Below are 21,850 nucleotides of genomic sequence, written 5' to 3'. Positions count from 1 at the left end.
GTCACTTTATCTGAAACAGAAGGAATCCACCAGATATCATTGTTAATGCAGAACCCCTTTAAGTTTCTCCCCAGTAACCCAACTGTTAGTACGTTTAATTGACCCTCCCAGAGTAGTTTTGAAATATTGATAATTTTAAAAACATCTGTAAATTATAAATAATTTTTAAAGTTCACATTTCTCCTTTGAATACCCATTACAGAGTATTAGTTTTCAAGCAGTTAAATAAGTTATGAGACAAATGAGTGAGTTTAATGTGAGGCCACTGATGTGAAAGAATGTGGCAGTTGTAGAATTAAAGTTGTAGCTCTTCTCAAACTGTTTCTATTTCTATTGAGAATAAGTGGTGAAAATTGTGTTAACAACATATGATACTCAATTTAAAATGGTGTGAGAAGTTAGCATATTATAATGCCTGCATCTAATAACATAAATACATTCTATTCAAGCATCACACTTCCTGTGGCCCCTTAGAACTGGAAGCTGTTTTGAAACTGTAGAACTGTTATTCTGGACATTGATGCTATAACAACTTATGATTCTGTGAAAAGGATGAATTGTTAAACATCTTGTATTTTATCTATACATTTTGGTGGTTTCTTAAATTGAAATTATGTGATGTACTGAAATATGAATTATTTCAGTGATGAATGTAAAATAATGCTGAGTGATTATAGAATGTTTTATTACAGTAGTATCTAAATTCTCTTAATTTGTTTCTCATTTCCTTGAGATTTCTTATTGTATTTTCAAGACAGCTGTTTAGACAATTAGTTGCGCATAGATGAAAATGAAGTACAGTGGGTCCTTGTTATCCACTGGGGTTTGGTATCACAACCCCCTGTGGATAACAAATTCCATGGATGTTCAAGTCGCATTAAATACAATGGCATAGCAAAATGATGTCCTTTATATAAAATGGAAAATTAAGGTTTGCTATTTGGAATTTATACTTCTTTTGAATTTTTCCACTCATGGATACTTGAAACCATGGATAAGGAGGGCTGACTGTTTATCATCCCCTGAAATCTGAAACAACCATTACACGTGACATGATATGGAATATCCTGGTGCACAAGTACCTTTAAAGCACCAGAGGTCTACTATCTGACTTCCCTTGGTCAAAATAATTCATTCCCTATTTTATATAATTTAATTTTGCTTTGGAGTGTTTGTCAAAAATATCTCTGTGTGTGTATGTGTGTGCGCGCGTATGCTTGGCATGCCTGTTTTTATGTTAGGGAACATGTAAATAGGCAGGGATATGATATACTGGCGTGTCTGCTTTTGTCCCACTGCTAGAATATATTGCTTTGTCAATTCTTTTTCTGTACAGTATTTTCTTTGAAAGTAACCATTGTTGTAAATCCTGTCCCTGTTAAGGAACCTTACTAGGTTGTACTTGCTCATACATCAAGTTGAGCCCCCTGGGCCCAAGGACAGTTATGGGCCCAAGGACAGGTCTGCCGTTACAGTTAACTAGCCCAGGTAGCAAAAATATATCAGCAAGACCTGCAATTGGGAGGTGCCTGGCCCTCCGATGTACTGTATTTTCTTTTTAATCATGTAGTAATCCAGCAGCTGTAGGCTGCTTGGTGACTGTTGATTCTAGAAGAAAGCAATGTATTTTCTTGATCTTATGATGGAAAAGATTATGGTTTTGCTTCAGATGCAGAGTGTAAGTTCAAATGGTTCCATGCAGTTAGACCTGTTGGTAATTAATTCCACTGATCAACTAGTAGGAAAGTCAAGCATTGTGCATCACTAACTGGACCCTTTGGCACATGAGGTGAGGTTAGGTATCCCCCAACTACTTATGTAGCATACTTCAGAACCGTTATATGCTGTGTTCCCTTATCCATCTGCCCAAGACTTTTAAAAAAAAAAAGCTGTGGAGGCTGACAAGAAGATTGAGGGGATTGAAATGACCAGGTGCCTTTCAATTGACTAATTCTATTGTGGATGATGAAATATGAGTCAGAATGCTTCTTTTGCACATTATCAGTATACCTACAGTGTATTAATGTTTTGCCTGTGTTAGTCTTGACTTCGGTAGTTTTGGAATCCGTAGAACAAAATCTATCCATTTTCTTTTTAATCATGCCATTGCTTCTTTGTGTTTGAGAAGTTCTGTTTCTCCTGTGAGTGTCTAAGCCCCCTTCACAACTAGACTGATGAGAGGGGGTGACTGAGACTAGGCTGAGGAAAGGGGGTGAGTGAATAGGCACAATTGGACTGCCAAACATCCTATGTATCAATCAGAAGTGTACTGAATAATCAAGTACAGTCGGCCCTTCTTATACATGGATTTTTTTATACACAGATTCAAGCATACACGGTTTGAAAATGTTTAAAAAAAAGTATAAATTTCAATTATCAAACCTTGATTTTCCATTTTTTATAAGGGACAACATTTTGCTATGTCATTATATTCAATGGGACTTGAGCATACACGGATTTTGTTATACACGGGAGATCTTGGAACCAAACCCCAGCGTATAACAAGGCTCCACTGTACTAAGAAATATTGAGATAGCCATGGTATTGACCCTTCCCATAATTGATCAAGGCTGCGAACCATCTTATCCAATGCATTCGTATTTGAGAGTAAGCTACAGTGGGCATATGGAGGGAATTCTAATCACACATCATGTTAATATCTGGAAGTACCTGCAAGTAGGCAAACTTAACATGTTGCCTGCCAGTAATAAGCCTTCTCACCCAGTGGCATACTGGGGGTTGCTGTCACCCAGTGCAGGGGGGCAGGAGGTGGGGGGAGTGACTGACTCAACCCCTGGATGTCTGTTTGGGCTCCAGTGTAGCTGCAACCATGGCTAAGCCCAAATGGAAAGAACTGCCTTCCCAGCAGCCACCACCAATGGAGGGGCAGTGCCAGGCTGGTGGAGGTCTGTTTGGGCACTGGCATGGCTGCAACCAAACAGAAAGGACTGCCGTGGCTGCTGCACAAGCAAGAAAGGGATGTGTCACCCTTTCTAGCTCACTGAGCAGCTGCATCGGGTGTACCACACCACTGGGTGAAATCCTCCTCTGGGGTGTCAGCTGGTGCAGTCCACACTCTCTGTACCTCCATAGTCATGCCCTATTCTCACCTTATAATCATTTCCTTGTGTGAGTGAGGGAGAATTTGATAGTTCATTCAACAGTGTTAGTTTGACCTCTCTCTTTCTCCTTCCCTTTCTCTTTCAATCTCCCTCCCCCTATTCTCTGTCTCTCCCTCTCCTTTTAGTAAACATTTCTAAATGGTGAAGCTTCCCTATCATTTCCCTATCCTTGGCAAATCTAAACTGCCCAAAGTTCTACTAGACCCAGCTTGTGGCAGTGAAGTGTTTCCTCCCTTTTTTACAAGGTGAAAAAGATGGGTGAGAATCATGCCCCATGTTGATGGATTGCAATTCCCATTATTCTGCATTATTGGTTGTTCCAGCTGGCACCGATGAGAGTTGCATTCATATCTGGAGGGTAACAAGTTATTCCAGCTGTGCATGCTTCAGTATCACTTTTGGCAGAAAAAGAGAGAAGAATATCCAGAAATTATTTCCACAATTGTTCCATTGATCTTTATCCATCAGAGAAAACTGAGACATGGTGACATGGGTTATATTACATGGATAGAGTGGTGAGTTGGCCTGTATGAATTAATTGCTGGGCCAGATTGTCCATGGTTCAGTTGGCCAATTCCCTTCACTGATTAGGGGCCCTGCACTGGAGAAAATATATTGTTTACTTTGTCCTTTTCCCTGTCCCTTCCTGAGTCCCCTAGTGTTTCAGATACCACTGAAATTTTGTGGCCTGCTTCAGCAATTGAGTAATAAGATATGCATCTGGCTCATCAAAACTACAGGGCTGAAAAGGGATTCACATCTGCAGATGTTTGTGTTACTGTCGATTTTACTTTCTGTTACATTTATGTATTCATTTATATACTTGTATTTTATTGCAATAACCAGCACTCATAGAATAACTTTAGACTTGAGCACGAAAGCACCACCACCCTCTTTGAGAAACTGCTGCAGGGTCCCAACCACCATAATCTGGTCTTAGTTTATCATAGCATATGCCAGAGCTAGGCTATGTCAAGAAGAAAACCACTGCAAAGCTATTTTCATGCCCTTTGAAGAAGCCTCTTTTCTAGTTTGAGAAACAAATAGAGGCACAGGACAGACTGTCCTAAAAGGACGGTCTGCCGGTGCCCAGCTTTGGTCTGTGGGGAAGCTGCAGCCTCTAGACCGCGGTACTTCACTGCGGAACAAAAAGAACCTCCAAAAAGCAGGTTCTTCTTACGGTGCCATAATGACACTGCAGTGTGCCAATGGCACACTCGTGACATCATTATGGCACCGCGACGTGCAGACGCTATGCATCCATCACATCAAAATGGTGCCACCTATCTGTACAGGGCGCCACCATTTTGACGTATGGAAGACGTGCTAGGGTTGCAGGGCGTCTGTAAGAGATGCCCCAAGGCAACCCTAGCACGTCGCTAAGACGTGCTATGGCACTGGTCTGTACCGGGCCATATTCTTCATTAGAACTAATTGAGGAGGGCACTCATCCAGTCAGTTCATCAAGTAGTTAAAGACATAATTTACAGTGCATGTAAGGAATTTCATTAGGAGGAACAACTAAATTTAAAAAGGATTTCACATGATCCACATTCTTTACTACTACCACCATTAGCACCACCACTACTAAATTATTATTATTATTATTATTATTATTATTATTATTATTATTATTATTATTACCTTGAGCCAATTATAGAGTAGCATTTTAAAAAGGGCTCAGGCCCCTGTTGACTTGGATCTTATGCCTGTTAAGAGCTTTGGCAATGTCAGCCAAAAGAAAGAGGTGTGTGTGTGTGTGTGTGTGTGTGTGTGTGTGTGTGTAAATACAGGAGAACAGAGCTCCTACTTTTCTGCTTGCAAAATAGTCCAGCTCAAATGTGTAAATGTCATGCCCCTTTCTGATGCTTAATCATTTTGTTTAGAAGCCACTCTGTTAATTCAGCAAGCAGCACCAGGGGATAAGATCACTTTCAAGACTTCACAACTATTGAGGTTGGCACATGAGTGTCTGGCTGCTTGCACCACAGAGGTGCTTTTGTGCTTTCATGCCTCCTCCCTCCCACTCCTGTGGAATAGCTCCTTCTGGTATTACTTCACTTTTCTGTTCGAAGAGCATTTTCCCCATAAATATGAGTGAACAGGTGTTACTTTGCCACTAACTGAGTTTCCAGCTGTCCTCCTCCAACACAGACTGGGCAAAAAATCTGTTGTTTGGTCCTATTAGGCAGCCTAGAGTGCTCTCAAGCCTGAGATGGAGGTTTTTCTTGCAGGATGTGGCCGTTTTGTTGCCAGAAGATGGCCAGGAAGGCCTGGCTGCCTAACAAAGACAGTCCTTCAGCAGCTAGGTGCAGTTCCAGCTTTGCATTCCCTTTGGCAGCAGCACAGAGAGTGCAGCAGTGTGGCCAGCCAGAAAAATTAGGAAATAAGGACCTCTTTTATTTACTCAGGCTGCTGAATCATGGGCATTCCTGTCTGCTTGGAGAAAAGTCAGGCAGCTCTACTTTCCACTGGGAGTCTCAAGAGTGTTTGGTACTTTCATCTCGGAGTGTTCACACACTTGTTTTAATGTGCTTTATGGAAATGGTGAAACTCAGCAAGTAAGAGCTGCTGAGGGTGGGGAGGGAGAGCTCCCTTATCCACCCCCAAATGCTCTAACTGTTCATTGAGATGTACATCTTTAAACAGACTTCACAGTCCAAGGAGTTGATTTCTAGCAAATTCTTCCATTGCACAAGCTGGGCCTTGTTTTAGAAGTCGGCTGGTGTGAAGTGCTGGGTTCCCAAAATTAAAAATTAACACAGACATGCTAAGTGCATCACATTGAAACACAGAATCTTTGCTGTAACACAAAAAAGGCATTTACAGTAAGTAGCACAGTGACTGGTAAGATTTAAAAGAAAATAGGCACACGTGCATACATTCAGGGACGCTTGCTCACTGACATAGCACACTGGTTGGTTTAGAAAATGTAGTTTATGTTTCACCTGAAAAAGATATTTAATGTCCATACACGTACACAAACACAAAGATTCCTATATAAAATGTATAAGCAACACCATATTGCTTCATCTGAAAAGAATTATTTGTGTGTTGCTTAGTGGACTTTAGATGAAATGATTTTTTTAGCACAAAGTTGCATAGAAAAGCATAAGTTAATAAGAAAATTGTCAAGTTACCTCAGCATGTAGTTGCACATATTTTTATCTTTCAGCATAACCACGGAACATGGGATATCCAACTGCTATCATTCTCCAAGGTCCATTCCAAGACCCACTGTCAGGGGAAGCAAGAGAAGGGTTGTTTGCCTTCAGCTCCTCTTGCACTCCCTTGAAACCATACTCCAGAAGTTTTTTGTGGTTGGCATCTTCAGAAGATGCCAACCACAGATGCTGGTGAAACGTCAGGAAGAAACTCTTCTAGAACATGGTCACATAGCCCGCAAAAACCCATTAAAAAACTATGGATGCCGGCCATGAAAGCCTTCGACTTCAAATACTCCCTAAGGCTGGGAAACACAAGTGCAGGTTTTGATATATTACACTGGGTTGCAGGGAAGGCAGGAGGAGGTAGAAATCCAGTTGACACTGGATTTAGGTCATTAAACGCCCTCTGGAATAATTCTGCCATGAAAGAGTCTTGAGATAGATTTGCTTTAGTCAGAAATGATTTGGATTATTGTAAACTGCCTTGAATCCTATATTGGGAGAAAGGTGGGAAATAAATCCAATAAATAAATTAATTAATAAGACACACAATAACAACAAAGACAGAGGAATGCTGAGGACTTCAAAAAGTTGATTTTGACCTACAGCTCCCAGAATCCCCCAGCCAACACAACCATCCTCTCTAGGTTCTGTGAATGATATATTTCATTGCAGAAGATTTTCTTCTGAATTGAGATTGCAATTTGGTATGGCTTCCTAACTCTGAGCTCTCAGATAGTTTTCCCAGCTGAAAAACTCTTCCATTGAGCTCTTTTACCTCAATTGCCCTGGCATTTGTAAAAGCAGTGGTGTGCGAGCGAGTGACCTTTTTTATGGGAAAGTAGTACAGTACAATAAAAAAGTGCTAAGATGCCCTTCTCTACCCCAGTAACCTCCAGCATTCACTCACTCGTTCATTCATTCTATTTCTGTCACCCTTTCAAAAATTAAGACAAGCCCTCCAACACATGTTAAAATAAAAACCTAAAAACCAAAACAATTGAACAAATATATAATAAAAACATCATAATATTGGGAAGAGTGTTAATAAAAATCAATAAGCACTTGCTGGAGAGGAAAAAAAACCCTTTAAAATCTCTGCAGAGACCATTTAAAGGCCCCAAGCAGCTACATTTTGTATATCAGCAGAGAAAAAGGTCTGAAAAGAATAATGGAACTATTCATAATTTGTTGCCAGATTTGTACGGTGAGAGGACTGATCATGTCAAGTCATGTTTCTCTCATACAGAAAGCTATATTTATTTAAGCACAATGCATGTGTTTAAAAAGCGTATTTATGCTACAAACAAGAGAATAAAGATGGAGGGCCATCATGTAAGGACCACTTGCAGCTGATGGCTTCCATGTCAGTTGGATTTACAGTTGACCCTCCACATTTGCGACTTTGACTTTTGAGGATTTAATTGATATGTTCTCTCTAGGACTCTCTAGGTCCTCCAGTGTGACTTTGTTGGACACTGACCATAGAGTGGTCTAGTGTCCACCTCTAGAGATTCCTAGAGAAAACTATTCTCTAGGCATTTGTAGGACCTCTAGCATGATTCTATGGTCAGTTTCTAGCAGATGTTGACTACAGAGTTGTAACATAGGATATAGAGATTCCTAGAGAGTTGTTCTCTCAGATTTTTTTTAAATGCTTTTTTTTATTTGTGGTTTTCATGGGGGTCCTGTTCATGGGGCTTCAATGAATGTGGAGAGCTCACTGTAATCCAAAGGAGATCTTAGGTGCTGAACCTACATTGTGGATAGGGTTTAGCACCTGCAAGAGCTCATTTGAAGTTTGGACTGAAACCTAGAGTGGGACTGCCTCCTCACAGACAATCAAACACCTGTGGTAAGAAGCCAGAAAGGAAATGGGCAAGTTGGGGTTCTGGCTGATGAAAAGAATGCCATGGATAGAAGAGGCCCTCCTGTTGAGACCCTTCTCTTTTCATGAGAACAGAACAACAAAAGAGAAAGATGGGACTTGCATGCTTTCTTCTTCCTATATTGAATAAAATGGGCCCATACAGACAGGCCAAAATAAATCTGCTTCAGGTCACTTTGGAGGTATGCTGTTTGAATGACACATGCATCTTAAGAGGCCAGAAGCTGCGCCAGTAGCAACAAAACAAAAACAAAACCTCCCAGAATCATCCAGCCACCAAGGCCACTTCAGAAAGGTAACATTTCCCAACACTATTACACTGTCTCTTCTGCCCAGTGTTGAGATTAAATATGGTTGCCATTGCAAATTTTTGATGTTCTTCAGGATGGTTAATTCCATATCCTTTCTGGAGAGAGTGTTGCCTGCTTCACCTGCACTTTGGCTTGATAATGTATCAACAAAGAGACTCCTTACATGAGTTGAATATGGCAGAATGACAAAGTAAGCCTCAGTGGTCTTGTGCTTCTGGTCCCCTTCTCTGCAGCTCCAAGCAGACATCCAAGCTCATTTTCCATGTGGATATTTACTTGCAGATATCACCAAATTTGTATGTGCAGAGTTGCTTCCTGTCCTCCACCCCCATCCTGTTGGTTTTCCCCAGGAAATTCTTTATGATTTCTGTTCATGGCAAAAGGGAAATCATATCAGGTATAAGTGCAGCAAAAGATCCCTTTACAGTGTAGAAAATGTAGAATTTCATTTTTAAAGTAGAATTGCAATAATTAGCTTTCTGCAGTCTTAATATTGTTTTAAATGAGACATCCTTTTAACATTAAGGGTTATTATTCCACTGAATCATTTTGGGCCTGATTCATAAAAATTAGTCAGAGCTGGTTCAAAAATTGATCAATGTCCCTACATTTTTTATTTTTTTTAAAAAATTATTTTATTTTATTTGTTCTGAAAGAAAATTAGAAAGGAGCAAAAGCGATTTTTTTTAAAGACTAGAAAGAGGATGCCAAAATATAAGCAAGTCTTTTAATATACTTTTTACAGGCTTGGAAGTCTGAGAAAAAGCTTACATAGCAGGTAAACTGATCAGATATTTGCTACCAAAAATAAGAAGAAGAAAAAAAAGAAAGGAAAGGAAAGGAAAGGAAAGGAAAGGAAAGGAAAGGAAAGGAAAAGGCGGCCAGGGGCGTGGGGGAGTGGGTGAGGGTGGGGGAGATTTGACACAATACCAGCAGTGGTGAATTGTTTCAAGCATCTATTTGCTTCTCAGTAAACATAGACAGAACTGTGTTTCATGTAACAATCAAGGAAGACAGACAAAAATGTAGGCAGTTTAGAGAAGAATAAAGCATGTCTTTCAACAAATATTAAGAGCGTATTCTGGAGTAGGAATCATGTGGTCCTCTAAACCTACAAGTCCTATCAACCTCAACCAGCTTGGCCAAAAGTGAAGAATGCTGAGAGCTGCAGTCTGAGAAAATATGGAAGGCTTTAAGACCCTTCAAATAGTTAGTTAATTTTAGGATTCTCCCCCCCCCCCAACAAGTGTCTTATATATTTTCCTAATATATAGGTCAAAATTTTCACAAAACTATGAATGATGGGCAGCAAGATTTCTATGGCTGTGAATATTTTGCCCAGGAACTAATTCTGATAAAATGGTTGTCTATGCCTGTGTTAAAATGTCATCTTGTTGTTAGTGTCCAGGAGAAAAACTAGGAGATTCCAGTTGAAAGACAGTATATTTGAAAAGCATGTGCTTTTCTGGGTGGAGTGCTGGTGACAGAGCAGAGGACATGGAAAGAATTCTTTGGACTTGATTCTCCAGGGAGGCTTCCCATGTGCCTGGAGACTTCCACTTCCTTTCCTGGCTGAGCACTTCAGAAGGGGAGGGAAAGTCTGTTGTTTCTTGAAAGAGAAACCCGAGGAACTGTAATTCAACAGACAGGAAATATTTTAAGATGTCTCTTTCCTCTGAAGAGCTTAAAGAAGAAGGACCTGCCAAGGGCTGAGGGTGGAACCTAGAAAGAAGGCTATCAGAATAGATGGTGACCACAGGCTTTTTTTTTATGTCCAGAATTCTGTAATTGTGTCCTTTAGCCTTCCCCAAAGTGATGGCCTCCAGATATTTTGTCCAACAATTCCCATCATCCTGAACTAGCATGTCCAGTTATCAATAATTATGGGAATTATAGGCTCAGACATTTGGTAACAGATCAGGTTGGGAATGCTGACAGAGAGAGAGGGGGCGGGGGAGAGAATGAAATAAATGTATGTAAGTGTGTGAGAGCTTGTAAGGGAGTGACCAAATGGAGAGTGATATACACAGACTCTTACACATGCTAATGTTGTTGTTGTTGTTGTGTGCCTTCAAGTTGGTGCTAACGTATGCACTTGGAAAGGTTCATAGAGGAAGTTTGCCTTTGCCTTCCTCTAAGGCTGAGAGAGTGTAACCTGCCCAAATGTTCTCATTGGGTTTCCATGGCTGAATGGGAATTTGAACCCACATTTCCTGAAATCCTAGTCCAGTACTCAAACCACTACACCACACTAGTTCCCCAATGTGTGGTTCCTTGTTTTTATAATGAGGGGGCATGCTTTATATAGTGTATTAATTTAATGTTTTGTGAAGTAATGAGTTTATTTTGTGTAGGGACATGGTATTCCAGAACAGAATTCACTCACCTTAGGCCTTCCAGATGTTTTGGATTACAGATCCCCTAAACCCCAATCAGCAAGGGGAATGATCAGGAAAGGTTATGGCAGACAAATCCAAGTGACAGTCATTCACCTTTCAATAATAGTAAAAGTTCTCTGTAGCTTTATTCACACACACACGCACGCACGCACGCACGCACACACACACACACACACACACACCTCCTTGTTCCTGTTCCCTTCATCCACTTTTCTTGGAACTACCTCATAGAATATGTACATGATACAACCCTCCTTAAATACTACCCTCCTTAAACAATGCCTCCTTGGGTGCAAACCCTTGTCAGTGTGCCTTATTGCACAAACACATAGAACCTTATCGCACTCACAGTTTTCCCGTTCCATTCCTGTTGACAAGGTGGACAGATCAGGAAACGGGCTGACGACAAATGCTATCGCATTAAATCTTCTTAGCGTTATGTGAACGCGAAAAGAACGATCGCTATCGCACACCGCTAACGGAGAAAATGACCTGTTGTCATTTTTGGACCTCGCTGTGAACGGATATCACCGCATAGCCAGGTCCCATCCCGATGACACCCCGACCATCCCCTGTCTTTGCGCATGCGCAGTTTACAAAGAAAATTGTGCGCGGTTTTCAAAGGGGGCTTGGGGCATTCTCATTCCATATGTGTTCTATCCTAAGATGGATTCTCATGTTTTGGTCCTTCTCCATACCATCTCCCGTTACCTGATAATGGAGCAGGAACGGAGAAGAAGGAGGACACTTATGTACCACTTGTACCACAGCTCATGGATGTAGAGGACGCACCCCCCACAGATCTCCTTGAATGGTTATCCATATTTCCATCACCTCAGAGATGGTGGTTACATCCAATTCTTAGGAAGAATTGGTGGCGTGAAGAGGTGATGACTTTGTGGGATGACGACATGTGGGAGACACATTTCCGCATGAAACGTTCAATTTTTATTGATCTGGTAGAAGTACTCCATACCTACCTGAAATCTTTTTCTGGTATCAAACACTGTTTCCTGCTTTATTTTTCATATAGAGACATGTCTAGATGTTCTATAATTTTGAGGAATGAAAGTCGTTAAAACAGCTTGCAAGGGAACCTGGTAAAGGAAAGATATCATGATGGCCCATCATAACTGTAGGGATCGGACAGGGATGCAATTGGAATGCCTAGGATATCGCACACAGAGGATTTTCCGTTCTCATAACGTTTACATAACGAAGAGAATCGTCGGGGACATTTTACGCGAACGGAACGGGAACCCATTGCAAACGTCTCGGTAATGAGGCTATGCGATAAAATCCGTTCTGTTCCATTACCATTGAGACCTCGGAATGTTTACAAACATGTGTGCGATAAACTCCTTACTCATTCCTTATTAACCATCCATTTCATCCTGCTGTAGCATCCTGTAGCTTGACATTTTAGATTGTATGTATCTTGGGGCAGGGACTTAACATGCAGGAAATGTTTACCCTCATGAAAGAGCTGGGAAACATTACTTTTCAGGATGACAACTCCCAGAATCCCTCAACCAGTGGCCATGCAAGCTGGCATATTATAGGAGTTGCAGTGCAAGAAAATTGTGCAAAACACATCTCTAGAAGAGAAATGAACAAAAATGTAAATATAAATCTTAATTCATTAAGACAGTAAAGGTCTATCTCCCATTTTATTTCCTCCAACACTATATTAGTGGCTGCCCCAATTTTCAATAAGCCCCACTGAAATAAGGGGGGTTTTGTGGGGGGGGGGAGAGATTTGTTGTGGATAAACTTGTCGGAGTGAAAACTGGAGAGGATCCTTGTACTTGAAATGGTTTTGTAGAAGAGGGAATTTCAAGTTGCTTGTCATTCGACCAGGTAACAAGTATCACCTGCTGAAATTCGTTCTTCTACACAATGATTAAATATATGGCTGTTATCTCCAGTTCTTACTCTCACTGTCTTAGAAGTTTATCGCACTCACTTTCATCCCCGATCTGGGCACAGGCAGGTTCGTGTGCAGCTGAGGGAGAACACATTTTATCGCACACCGCACTGTCCTCAATCAGAGCAAAATCACATGCCTGAGTCCTGATTGGGTCCAGCCTGGTGATGGCATGAGGACGGCTTGAGGACAGTGTGGCATGGGATAAAATGCATTCTCCCTCGGCCATGCGCATCCCCTGCCCATGCCCAGATCAGGGACGAAAGTGAGTGCAATAAGCTTCTTAGTTATAGAACAGTTTAAGTATAATGTTTTTAGACATACAGTAAATGTGGAAATTCCCCTCAGAGTAGTAAATGACACAGACTTGTGCAGTATTCAGCTTTCATTTAAAAGCATTGTTGCAGTGGGCAAAGGTCCAGGAATGGTGCTAGTTGTTTTCTCAGAATTAGATAGTTGCTGTCTGGCATTGATAATGAGATGGTGGTGTTATCAGTTTTGAGATGCAGGAAAGGAACGAATCCTCATCTGTTTCCTGTGGATAAGCAAAGGTTCACAATCTAGTAAAATCTTGCTACTTTAAAGAAAACAGACGTGGAATATTTTTCAAAAGCCAATTTTGACTGTTATGTTGTATGATAGCTTTCTTTTTGCAGATGTAGAGTTTAAGGAACATTATATGTTTGTAGCAATCATTTCAAAAATGCTTTTCTCCAGGGGCATATTCAATCTTTTTTTTTTAATGGCTGTATTCTAACTGACTTTGTGTTGCAAGAAAATTTATTATGACAATATTATTTATCAAATAAACTACTGTTTTTGTTTTACTTTAGCTGTCAGATGTTTTGCTTTCTGTAGAAGCATTTTTACAGTAAGAGGGAGTGATTTAATTAAGAGAAATCACTTTGAATTTTTCCTGCAGAACTTCTTTGAAATGCACAGGCAGTTCTTTTGTATAGCTTCCATTCAGTACAGAGGGCCTGTGTATGAAAACTTGCTAATGGATTGAGGACTAAATAATTGAATCCATTCTTCCAGAACAGATAAACAGGAGTACTGAATTTTTACTGATTCAGTACCCCCATTCTGATATACCAGAATACAGATATTTTAAATAAACTAATATTTGAATCCAGTAGCAATTTCATCAGAAGCTGAATGAGGGACGTTATATAGAGCATTGTAAGTGCTTCTCCACCAGCAAAGAGGGAGATCTGCTTGCAGAACAACACCTAAAACATAGCTACAGTATATAAATGTAGCACCAGCACCCTTCCACTGGAGTCTGTCTAGGGCAGGTGTGACTCATAGGTGTGTTACAGACCGCCCCTTTGGGGCGGCCTGTAGGCGCACCTTTCCCCACCGGATTGGGGCCTCAGTGGCCAGAGCGGCAGCCGCTGAGGCCCTGATCCGCTGCTTTCCGGGCTGCGGGGAAGCAGCAAAAGGCCCCTTCCCCGCAGCCTGGAAAGGGGTGTCCTTGGGGCTTCAAGCCCCAAGGACACCCCGCGGCGGTGGGGAGGAGAAAGGGGCCGTTTGGCCCCTTTCTCCTTTGGTCCGCTGGGCGCAGCTGTCTGAAAGCTGCGCCCAGCGGACCAAACGAGGAAGGAGCTCCGAAACGGAGCTCCTTCCAGGGTCACAGAAAGGGCGCCCTAGGCGCCCTGCCGCGACCCCAATACGTCACAACTGTGCCGCCTCGTTTGGAGGCGGTGCGGTCGTCACGTATCGATGACGGCGGCCGTGTGGAATGGCTGCTGCCATTTTGTGCACGCACAGCACGCACTAGGGTTAGGGCAGTGCGGAAGCACCGCCCCGCCTTAACCCTAGTAGGCACTCTGCACGTACTTTTAAGCCCGTCTGTAACGGGCCCTAGTTTCAGAGGGAGGATTCAGAGGTTCTACCCCATACTGGCTAAAGCAACCTGTCAGGACTGTGGAAGTGATGTGTGCTCCACCAAGGAATCGTTCTTTGCCCAAAGATAGGACTCCTCTGTAAATCACCTCAAAGTATTCTCTGACTGAATCTGTTTGTATGATGGGCCAAGATCTTGAAAGGTAATCCACCTATGTTCTATAGACTAAAATCTAAACCCCAGAAATGCAGTAGAAACACTAAGTAGCTTGGGTTACTATTTGGCTTGTGTTTGTGTTTGTTTTTTCGTTGTTACTCATAAATCTTGCAACTTTTACCATAATAATTTGTCATTTCTTCCTGTTTCCAGCTTTTTTCTTTTCTTTTCTTTTTTTAACATGTTGCTTTGTCTATGAGTTCCTAAATGTTCAGGCTCTGTTTTACTAAGGAAGTTCAGCCAGTAAGGTTTTTTGCAAAGAGGAAGAAGTGGTGGGCAACCTATTGAACTTTAGAAAAGCACAATACACTGTTAGGATCTAGCTTTTGTGAGGTTTACCCTCTTTGCTTAACCTTGGCTGACTCAAGAAATCTAATGCCTACTCATTTGTAATTATTCATAATTATATATTAATCCTTTTACTGATCACTAGCTACTATATCATCTAAAAAGAGCCTTGTAGGATCTTTAAGACAAAGATATTAATTTTAGCATGCACATTTGTGGATGTGTCTGAGTAAGTGGAATTCAGTCCACAAAAGTACATAAGCCTCCTAGTCTAAAATGTTCCACAAGACGATCTTTTTGTTGTGCTAACAACATATTTATCTGAGTACAAGTGAAGGCCAGTGAAAAATAGAAAGCATGTATCCTATCCCAAAACAGGAGTGCATTTGTTGAGTGCCAGCCTGACACAAGAATGGGGAGGCATTGTTTAGGTGTTTACAGATGGCTGCTCTTTGGTATATAGTAGTAGGTGGTGTCCACTTTCTCCCTTTCATCCACCATGAACCTTGTATTATAATGAGAGCAAGAGAGTTCCTTGACTTTGTGATACATTCTTCCTCCGATTGTTACTATTCCCACCAGGATATTCTATATTTTCAGAATTTAATTGCCCTCAGCATTCCATAAGTTCTGGATGTGTGGTCCCTGTTGGCAATTTTAGGGTTTCAGAGAGTTACTTTTATTTGAAATTAAAGAGTCGTGCAGCATTGCTTGCTGTGTTCTTAGAAATGCAGAAACCCATACACAGTGGACCCTTGGCATCCTCTGAGGTTTGGTTCCAGGACACCACCCTCCACCTGCAGATACCAAAATGCATGGATGCTCAAGTCCCATTATGTACAATGGCATAGTAAAATGGCACCCCTTATTAACATGACAAAATCAAGCTTTGGTTTGGGGGATTTATTTGGGATGGGGGAAATATTTTCAGGCCATGAATGGTGGAATCCATGGATGCAGAATCTGTGGATAAGGAGGGTTGGATGTATTTAGTTTTGATTAGGCCTAACTATTTCCAAAGTGATTAGCAATGGATTTCCTGTACTTTGTATTAGAGGAAATGACTGATAGCACTATTCTTGTTTTTTAGTAGTGAAGTTGTCATTACCATTACACTTTTTTCATGCTTTCTTTTTAAATTCTCATATTTGAGTTCTAAAATTAATAATAATACACCAAGCTATGCTGCTTTCCAAACCAACATAATTTTTTTAAAAGGTAGAATTACTTTTTTATTTAGTAGTAGACACTCAGGTGTCTTAATTTTTAAATACTTTCTAAATGTTCTTTTTCCAGTTGACTTTTCAGATGTTCCCATAATATGCAAATCATTTTATAGATGATACAAAAGAAATAAATATATTTTAAAAATTTGGATTGTAATAAAATTGTCAGTGCATAATGCATATTGGGCAAGTAAGAATGATTTTAAAAACAGAATAATGCAGGAGCAGCCTTTTTCTAGTTTTACCATCTGATTTAAAATAGTGTTGTATAAAAATAAGTAGGTGTGGATCAATTCCTGCAAACATATTTCAATTATTCACCAACAGACTGTATACACAGAGATTTAAAATAGTGTTGTGTAAAAGTAGATGGTGTGGATCTACAGCTGCAAATACATTTCACTTAGTCACCAATGAACTGTATGAATGCAGACTTATCAAGGCCAATCTGGAGGGCTTTAAACTTTCATTTCCCTTTTCCAGATGGAGTAGACATTGAAGATGATCCGTCCTGCTCATGGCCAGCTTCTTCACCTTCTAGCAAAGACCAGACTTCCCCAAGCCATGGAGACGGTTGTGACTTTGGTGAAGAAGAGGGTGGGCCAGGACTGCCCTACCCATGCCAGTTTTGTGACAAGTCATTTAGCCGCCTTAGCTATTTAAAGCACCACGAGCAAAGCCACAGTGACAAGCTCCCTTTCAAGTGCACGTATTGCAGCCGCCTTTTCAAACACAAGCGAAGCAGAGATCGCCACATCAAGCTTCATACGGGAGATAAAAAGTACCATTGCAGTGAATGCGACGCAGCTTTTTCGAGAAGTGATCATCTTAAAATTCACTTAAAGACTCATACCTCTAACAAGCCATATAAGTGTGCCATTTGTCGACGTGGATTTCTGTCCTCTAGTTCACTTCACGGACACATGCAAGTTCATGAGAGGAATAAAGATGGTTCTCAGTCCGCCTCCCGAATGGAAGATTGGAAAATGAAGGACACTCAAAAATGCAGTCAGTGTGAAGAAGGTTTTGATTTTCCTGAAGATCTTCAGAAGCACATAGCAGAGTGTCACCCTGAGTGTTCCCCAAATGATGATAGAGCTGCTCTTCAGTGTGTGTACTGCCACGAACTCTTTGTAGAGGAAAGTTCACTTGTAAACCACATGGAGCAGGCTCATAATGGAGCAGAAAAGAAAAATATGTGTAGTATTTGCTCAGAGAACTTCCATACTGTTGAAGAGTTGTATACCCACATGGATAGTCACCAGCAGCCAGAATCTTGCAATCATAGCAACAGCCCCTCTTTAGTGACTGTTGGCTACACCTCAGTATCTAGCACCACACCAGATTCAAACCTCTCAGTGGACAGTTCAACCATGGTGGAAACCGCTCCCCCAATACCAAAAGGCCGTGGAAGAAAGCGGGCATCCCAACAAGTGGCAGATATCACAGGGCCTTCAAACAAGCAAGCCAAGGTTACCTATAGCTGCATTTATTGCAACAAACAGTTGTTTTCAAGCCTTGCAGTATTGCAGATACACCTGAAAACTATGCATTTAGATAAACCTGAGCAAGCACATATTTGTCAGTATTGTTTAGAAGTATTACCTTCACTTTACAATCTGAATGAGCATCTTAAGCAAATACATGAAGCCCCTGATCCTGCGTTGATTGTATCTACTATGCCTGCAATGATCTACCAGTGCAATTTCTGCTCAGATGTTTTCAATGACCTCAACACCCTTCAGGAACATATTCGATGTACTCATGGATTTGCAAATCCAGCTGCTAAAGACAGTAATGCATTTTTTTGTCCTCATTGTTACATGGGGTTTCTTACTGATTCTTCTTTGGAAGAGCATATTAGACAAGTCCATTGTGATCTCAGCAGTTCCCGTTTTGGTTCTCCTGTGCTAGGTACCCCTAAGGACCCAGTTGTTGAAGTATATTCTTGTTCTTATTGTACAAATTCTCCAATATTTAATAGTGTTCTTAAACTAAATAAGCATATAAAGGAAAATCACAAGAACATTCCATTAGCGCTCAACTACATCCATAATGGAAAGAAATCTAGAGCCATGAGCCCCTTATCTCCAGTGACTTTAGAGCAGACTTCATTAAAAATGATGCAGACTGTGGGGGGTGCCACTCCACGCCCTGCTGGTGAGTACATTTGCAATCAATGTGGTGCTAAATACACTTCTCTGGATGGTTTTCAGACTCACTTAAAAACTCATCTTGACACTGTACTACCTAAGCTGACCTGTCCTCAGTGCAACAAGGAATTTCCAAACCAAGAGTCTCTCCTGAAGCATGTGACCATTCATTTCATGATAACCTCTACTTACTACATCTGTGAAAGTTGTGATAAACAGTTTACTTCAGTGGATGATTTGCAGAAACACTTGCTTGACATGCATACTTTTGTATTTTTCCGTTGTACTCTTTGCCAAGAGGTATTTGATTCTAAAGTTTCCATTCAACTTCATTTGGCTGTGAAACATAGCAATGAAAAGAAGGTATACAGGTGCACATCCTGCAACTGGGATTTCCGGAATGAGACAGATTTGCAACTCCATGTTAAACACAATCATCTAGAGAACCAGGGCAAAGTGCACAAGTGTATTTTTTGTGGTGAGTCTTTTGGTACTGAAGTGGAACTCCAGTGCCACATTACCACACACAGCAAAAAATACAATTGCAAATTTTGCAGCAAAGCATTTCATGCTATCATCTTGTTGGAAAAACATTTGAGGGAAAAGCATTGTGTTTTTGAAACCAAAACTCCCAATTGTGGAACAAATGGAGCATCTGAACCAGTTCAGAAGGAAGAAGTAGAGCTACAGACCTTGCTCACAAATAGTCAGGAATCACACAATAGCCATGATGGCAGTGAAGAAGATGTTGATACATCTGAGCCCATGTATGGATGTGATATTTGTGGGGCGGCCTATACAATGGAGTCTCTTCTGCAAAATCACCAGCTTCGAGACCACAATATCCGACCAGGGGAAAGTGCCATTGTTAAGAAAAAGGCAGAACTCATTAAAGGAAACTACAAGTGTAATGTGTGTTCTCGGACGTTCTTCTCTGAAAATGGCCTCCGTGAGCACATGCAGACCCATTTGGGTCCAGTGAAACACTATATGTGCCCGATATGTGGTGAGAGGTTTCCATCTCTGCTCACTCTCACCGAACATAAAGTCACACACAGTAAGAGCCTAGATACAGGGAACTGCAGAATTTGCAAAATGCCACTGCAGAGTGAGGAGGACTTTTTGGAGCACTGTCAGATGCACCCTGATTTGAGGAATTCCTTAACAGGATTCCGCTGTGTGGTATGCATGCAGACAGTGACTTCTACATTGGAGCTGAAGATCCATGGGACATTCCACATGCAGAAAACAAGCAACAGTTCTTCAATGCAGGCTACAGGGCGAGTACAGCATCTTCAGAAACTGTACAAATGTGCTTCATGCCTGAAGGAATTCCGTTCGAAACAGGATTTGGTGAAACTTGACATTAATGGCCTACCATATGGTTTGTGTGCTGTCTGTGTTAATCTCAGCAAAAGTGGTAGTCCAAGTGTCAACATCCCCTCAAGCAGTAACAGACAAGGCATGGGCCAGAGTGAGAACTTGAGTTCCACAGAGAACAAAAATAAAGCAGGAGGACTGAAGACTCGCTGTTCCAGTTGCAATGTCAAATTTGAATCAGAAAGTGAACTTCAAAATCATATTCAGTCAGTCCATAGAGAGGTCATCCCAGACAGCAATAGTACGCATCTGAAAACGCCACAGGTATCACCAATGCCCAGAATCAGCCCATCACAATCTGAAGAGGTAATTTATTCATTTTCTTTCTTTTCCCTCCTTAAATAAACCTTTGATTTTTTTTTTAAAAAAACTTCATCTTTTGCTAGTTATTTTCCAAGAGATGCTTAACTTGAATATGTGGTGTATCTCCCATAGCCATTAGCTAGCTGGCAATTACTTGTTTCTTGATAAGCCTTGTGTTTTGGCTTGAATGGTGCAGAGTAGGACTAATTCCAGTCTCCCTAGGATATTATCTTCTTTATCACTGAAGAGAATAATCTTCATGCCAGCACAACTGAGAGCTGGAATCTTAGCTGAGGTTCATTTTGAGTTGGAATCCCTAGTTCTGAGTTATGCTTACGGCACAGAGTGTTAATGACATAAAAGTAAACTACATCAAGCCAAAGCACTGGCATGCAGAGTGCTGTTTTTTGAAAATATTTGTGAGCAACAGAGCAGGAGGGCTATTTTTGTAAATTATGTTGTTGACATTAATTTTTCCCTGTCTTGCTCTACTTTGATTAAAAAGAAACACCACAGTGTAACACCTACTTTTGCTAAAGGGCAAATTAGTCTTTTCATTGCAATTTAGTTTGTATGTGGGTGTATGCATGCAGGATTTGTGTGGGGGTTTTGTCGCTGACAGAAAATCATAGTAGGTATCAAAAGATTACTATTTCTTGCAAAATAATATGTAACATAAAATTGTACAAATGTGAGCATCCCTTGGGGATCAAAGTCTTATTCCAAATTAATTAATGTGAAATAAATGCTTTGGCCTTCTTCTGTTATCATAATCACTAACACAAATTAGAATTGCCAAAGGGGACATTGCCAAGCACACTTAAACATGCATTCTTTAGCCTTTAATTTACATTAACCTCACTTTTGTTTACAGCAAGAAGCATATAGCCATGGTCCATGTTCAGTCATTTTAAGTCTTGCTCATGTATTCCCCCTCCTTGTTCCTGTCCCATCACACAGTATTCATGCCTCTCCTGCTGAGAACCAGGAGGATCTGGCTGCGAAGAAACTCAGGCCTGAGACAGACGGGCAGGAAGGGGCATGTCCACGGTGATTCTAGGGTTCGGGAGCGCACAACAACTGCATGCTCCCAAACCTTGGTCCATACGGATGCAGCCATCATGGCGCTTGCGTGATTGATGCGCTTGCATCATTGACTCGACACAGTGCGTAATGGTGCACTGATGGCAGCACACACGTGTGCCAAGCAGGTCCTTTTGGATGCGGAGGGAGTCCACATGATTTGGTTGCTGCAGGTTCCCTCGGGGGGGGGGGGGATGGGCAGTTCCAGACTGCCCCTTTGTGGTGGTCTGTCGAGCCCCTAAATCACATTCATGCCCAGGTTAAAAGATATGGGATGCCAGTGCATCCCTTTGCCATACAGTAGGCCCTCCCCTTACACGGGGATCCGTTTCGGATCCCTCTGCGTAAGGGGAAATCAGCGTATGCTGGAGCCCCATAAGAACTAATGGGGCTCGCGCCCATGTTGCGCAGTGGCACGGCGGCATGCGTGTACCATGGGTGTGCACCCCATTAGTTCTTTCTGGGCACATGATGGGCTCTTCTGGTGCGGCTTTCAGCATATGCTGAAAGCCGCGTATGGCACGCCTGTGTAAAACAC

At 41.4% G+C, this 21,850-nt stretch overlaps 1 protein-coding gene across 5 annotated transcripts in view; it reads left to right on the top strand.

Moving 5' to 3' along the window:
* The window catches only part of ZNF521 (zinc finger protein 521), a 363,548-nt gene that overhangs the window by 136,269 nt on the left and 205,429 nt on the right, over positions 1 to 21,850 (top strand). For all 5 annotated transcript variants that reach the window (XM_089517209.1, XM_089517204.1, XM_089517207.1 and 2 more), the window contains one exon: positions 16,877 to 20,232. In XM_089517209.1, the coding sequence (XP_089373335.1) occupies positions 17,317 to 20,232 (2,916 nt within the window). In that variant the 5' untranslated portion in view covers positions 16,877 to 17,316. The remainder of the gene's footprint in view (positions 1 to 16,876; positions 20,233 to 21,850) is intronic.

Source organism: Sceloporus occidentalis, unplaced genomic scaffold, assembly GCF_023333645.1.
Source record: "Sceloporus occidentalis isolate IW3139 unplaced genomic scaffold, rSceOcc1.0.p SCAF_3, whole genome shotgun sequence".
Lineage (NCBI taxonomy): Eukaryota > Metazoa > Chordata > Lepidosauria > Squamata > Phrynosomatidae > Sceloporus > Sceloporus occidentalis.
The sequence above is the reverse complement of the archived record's forward strand: the minus strand, read 5'-3'. Positions and strand labels throughout refer to the sequence as shown.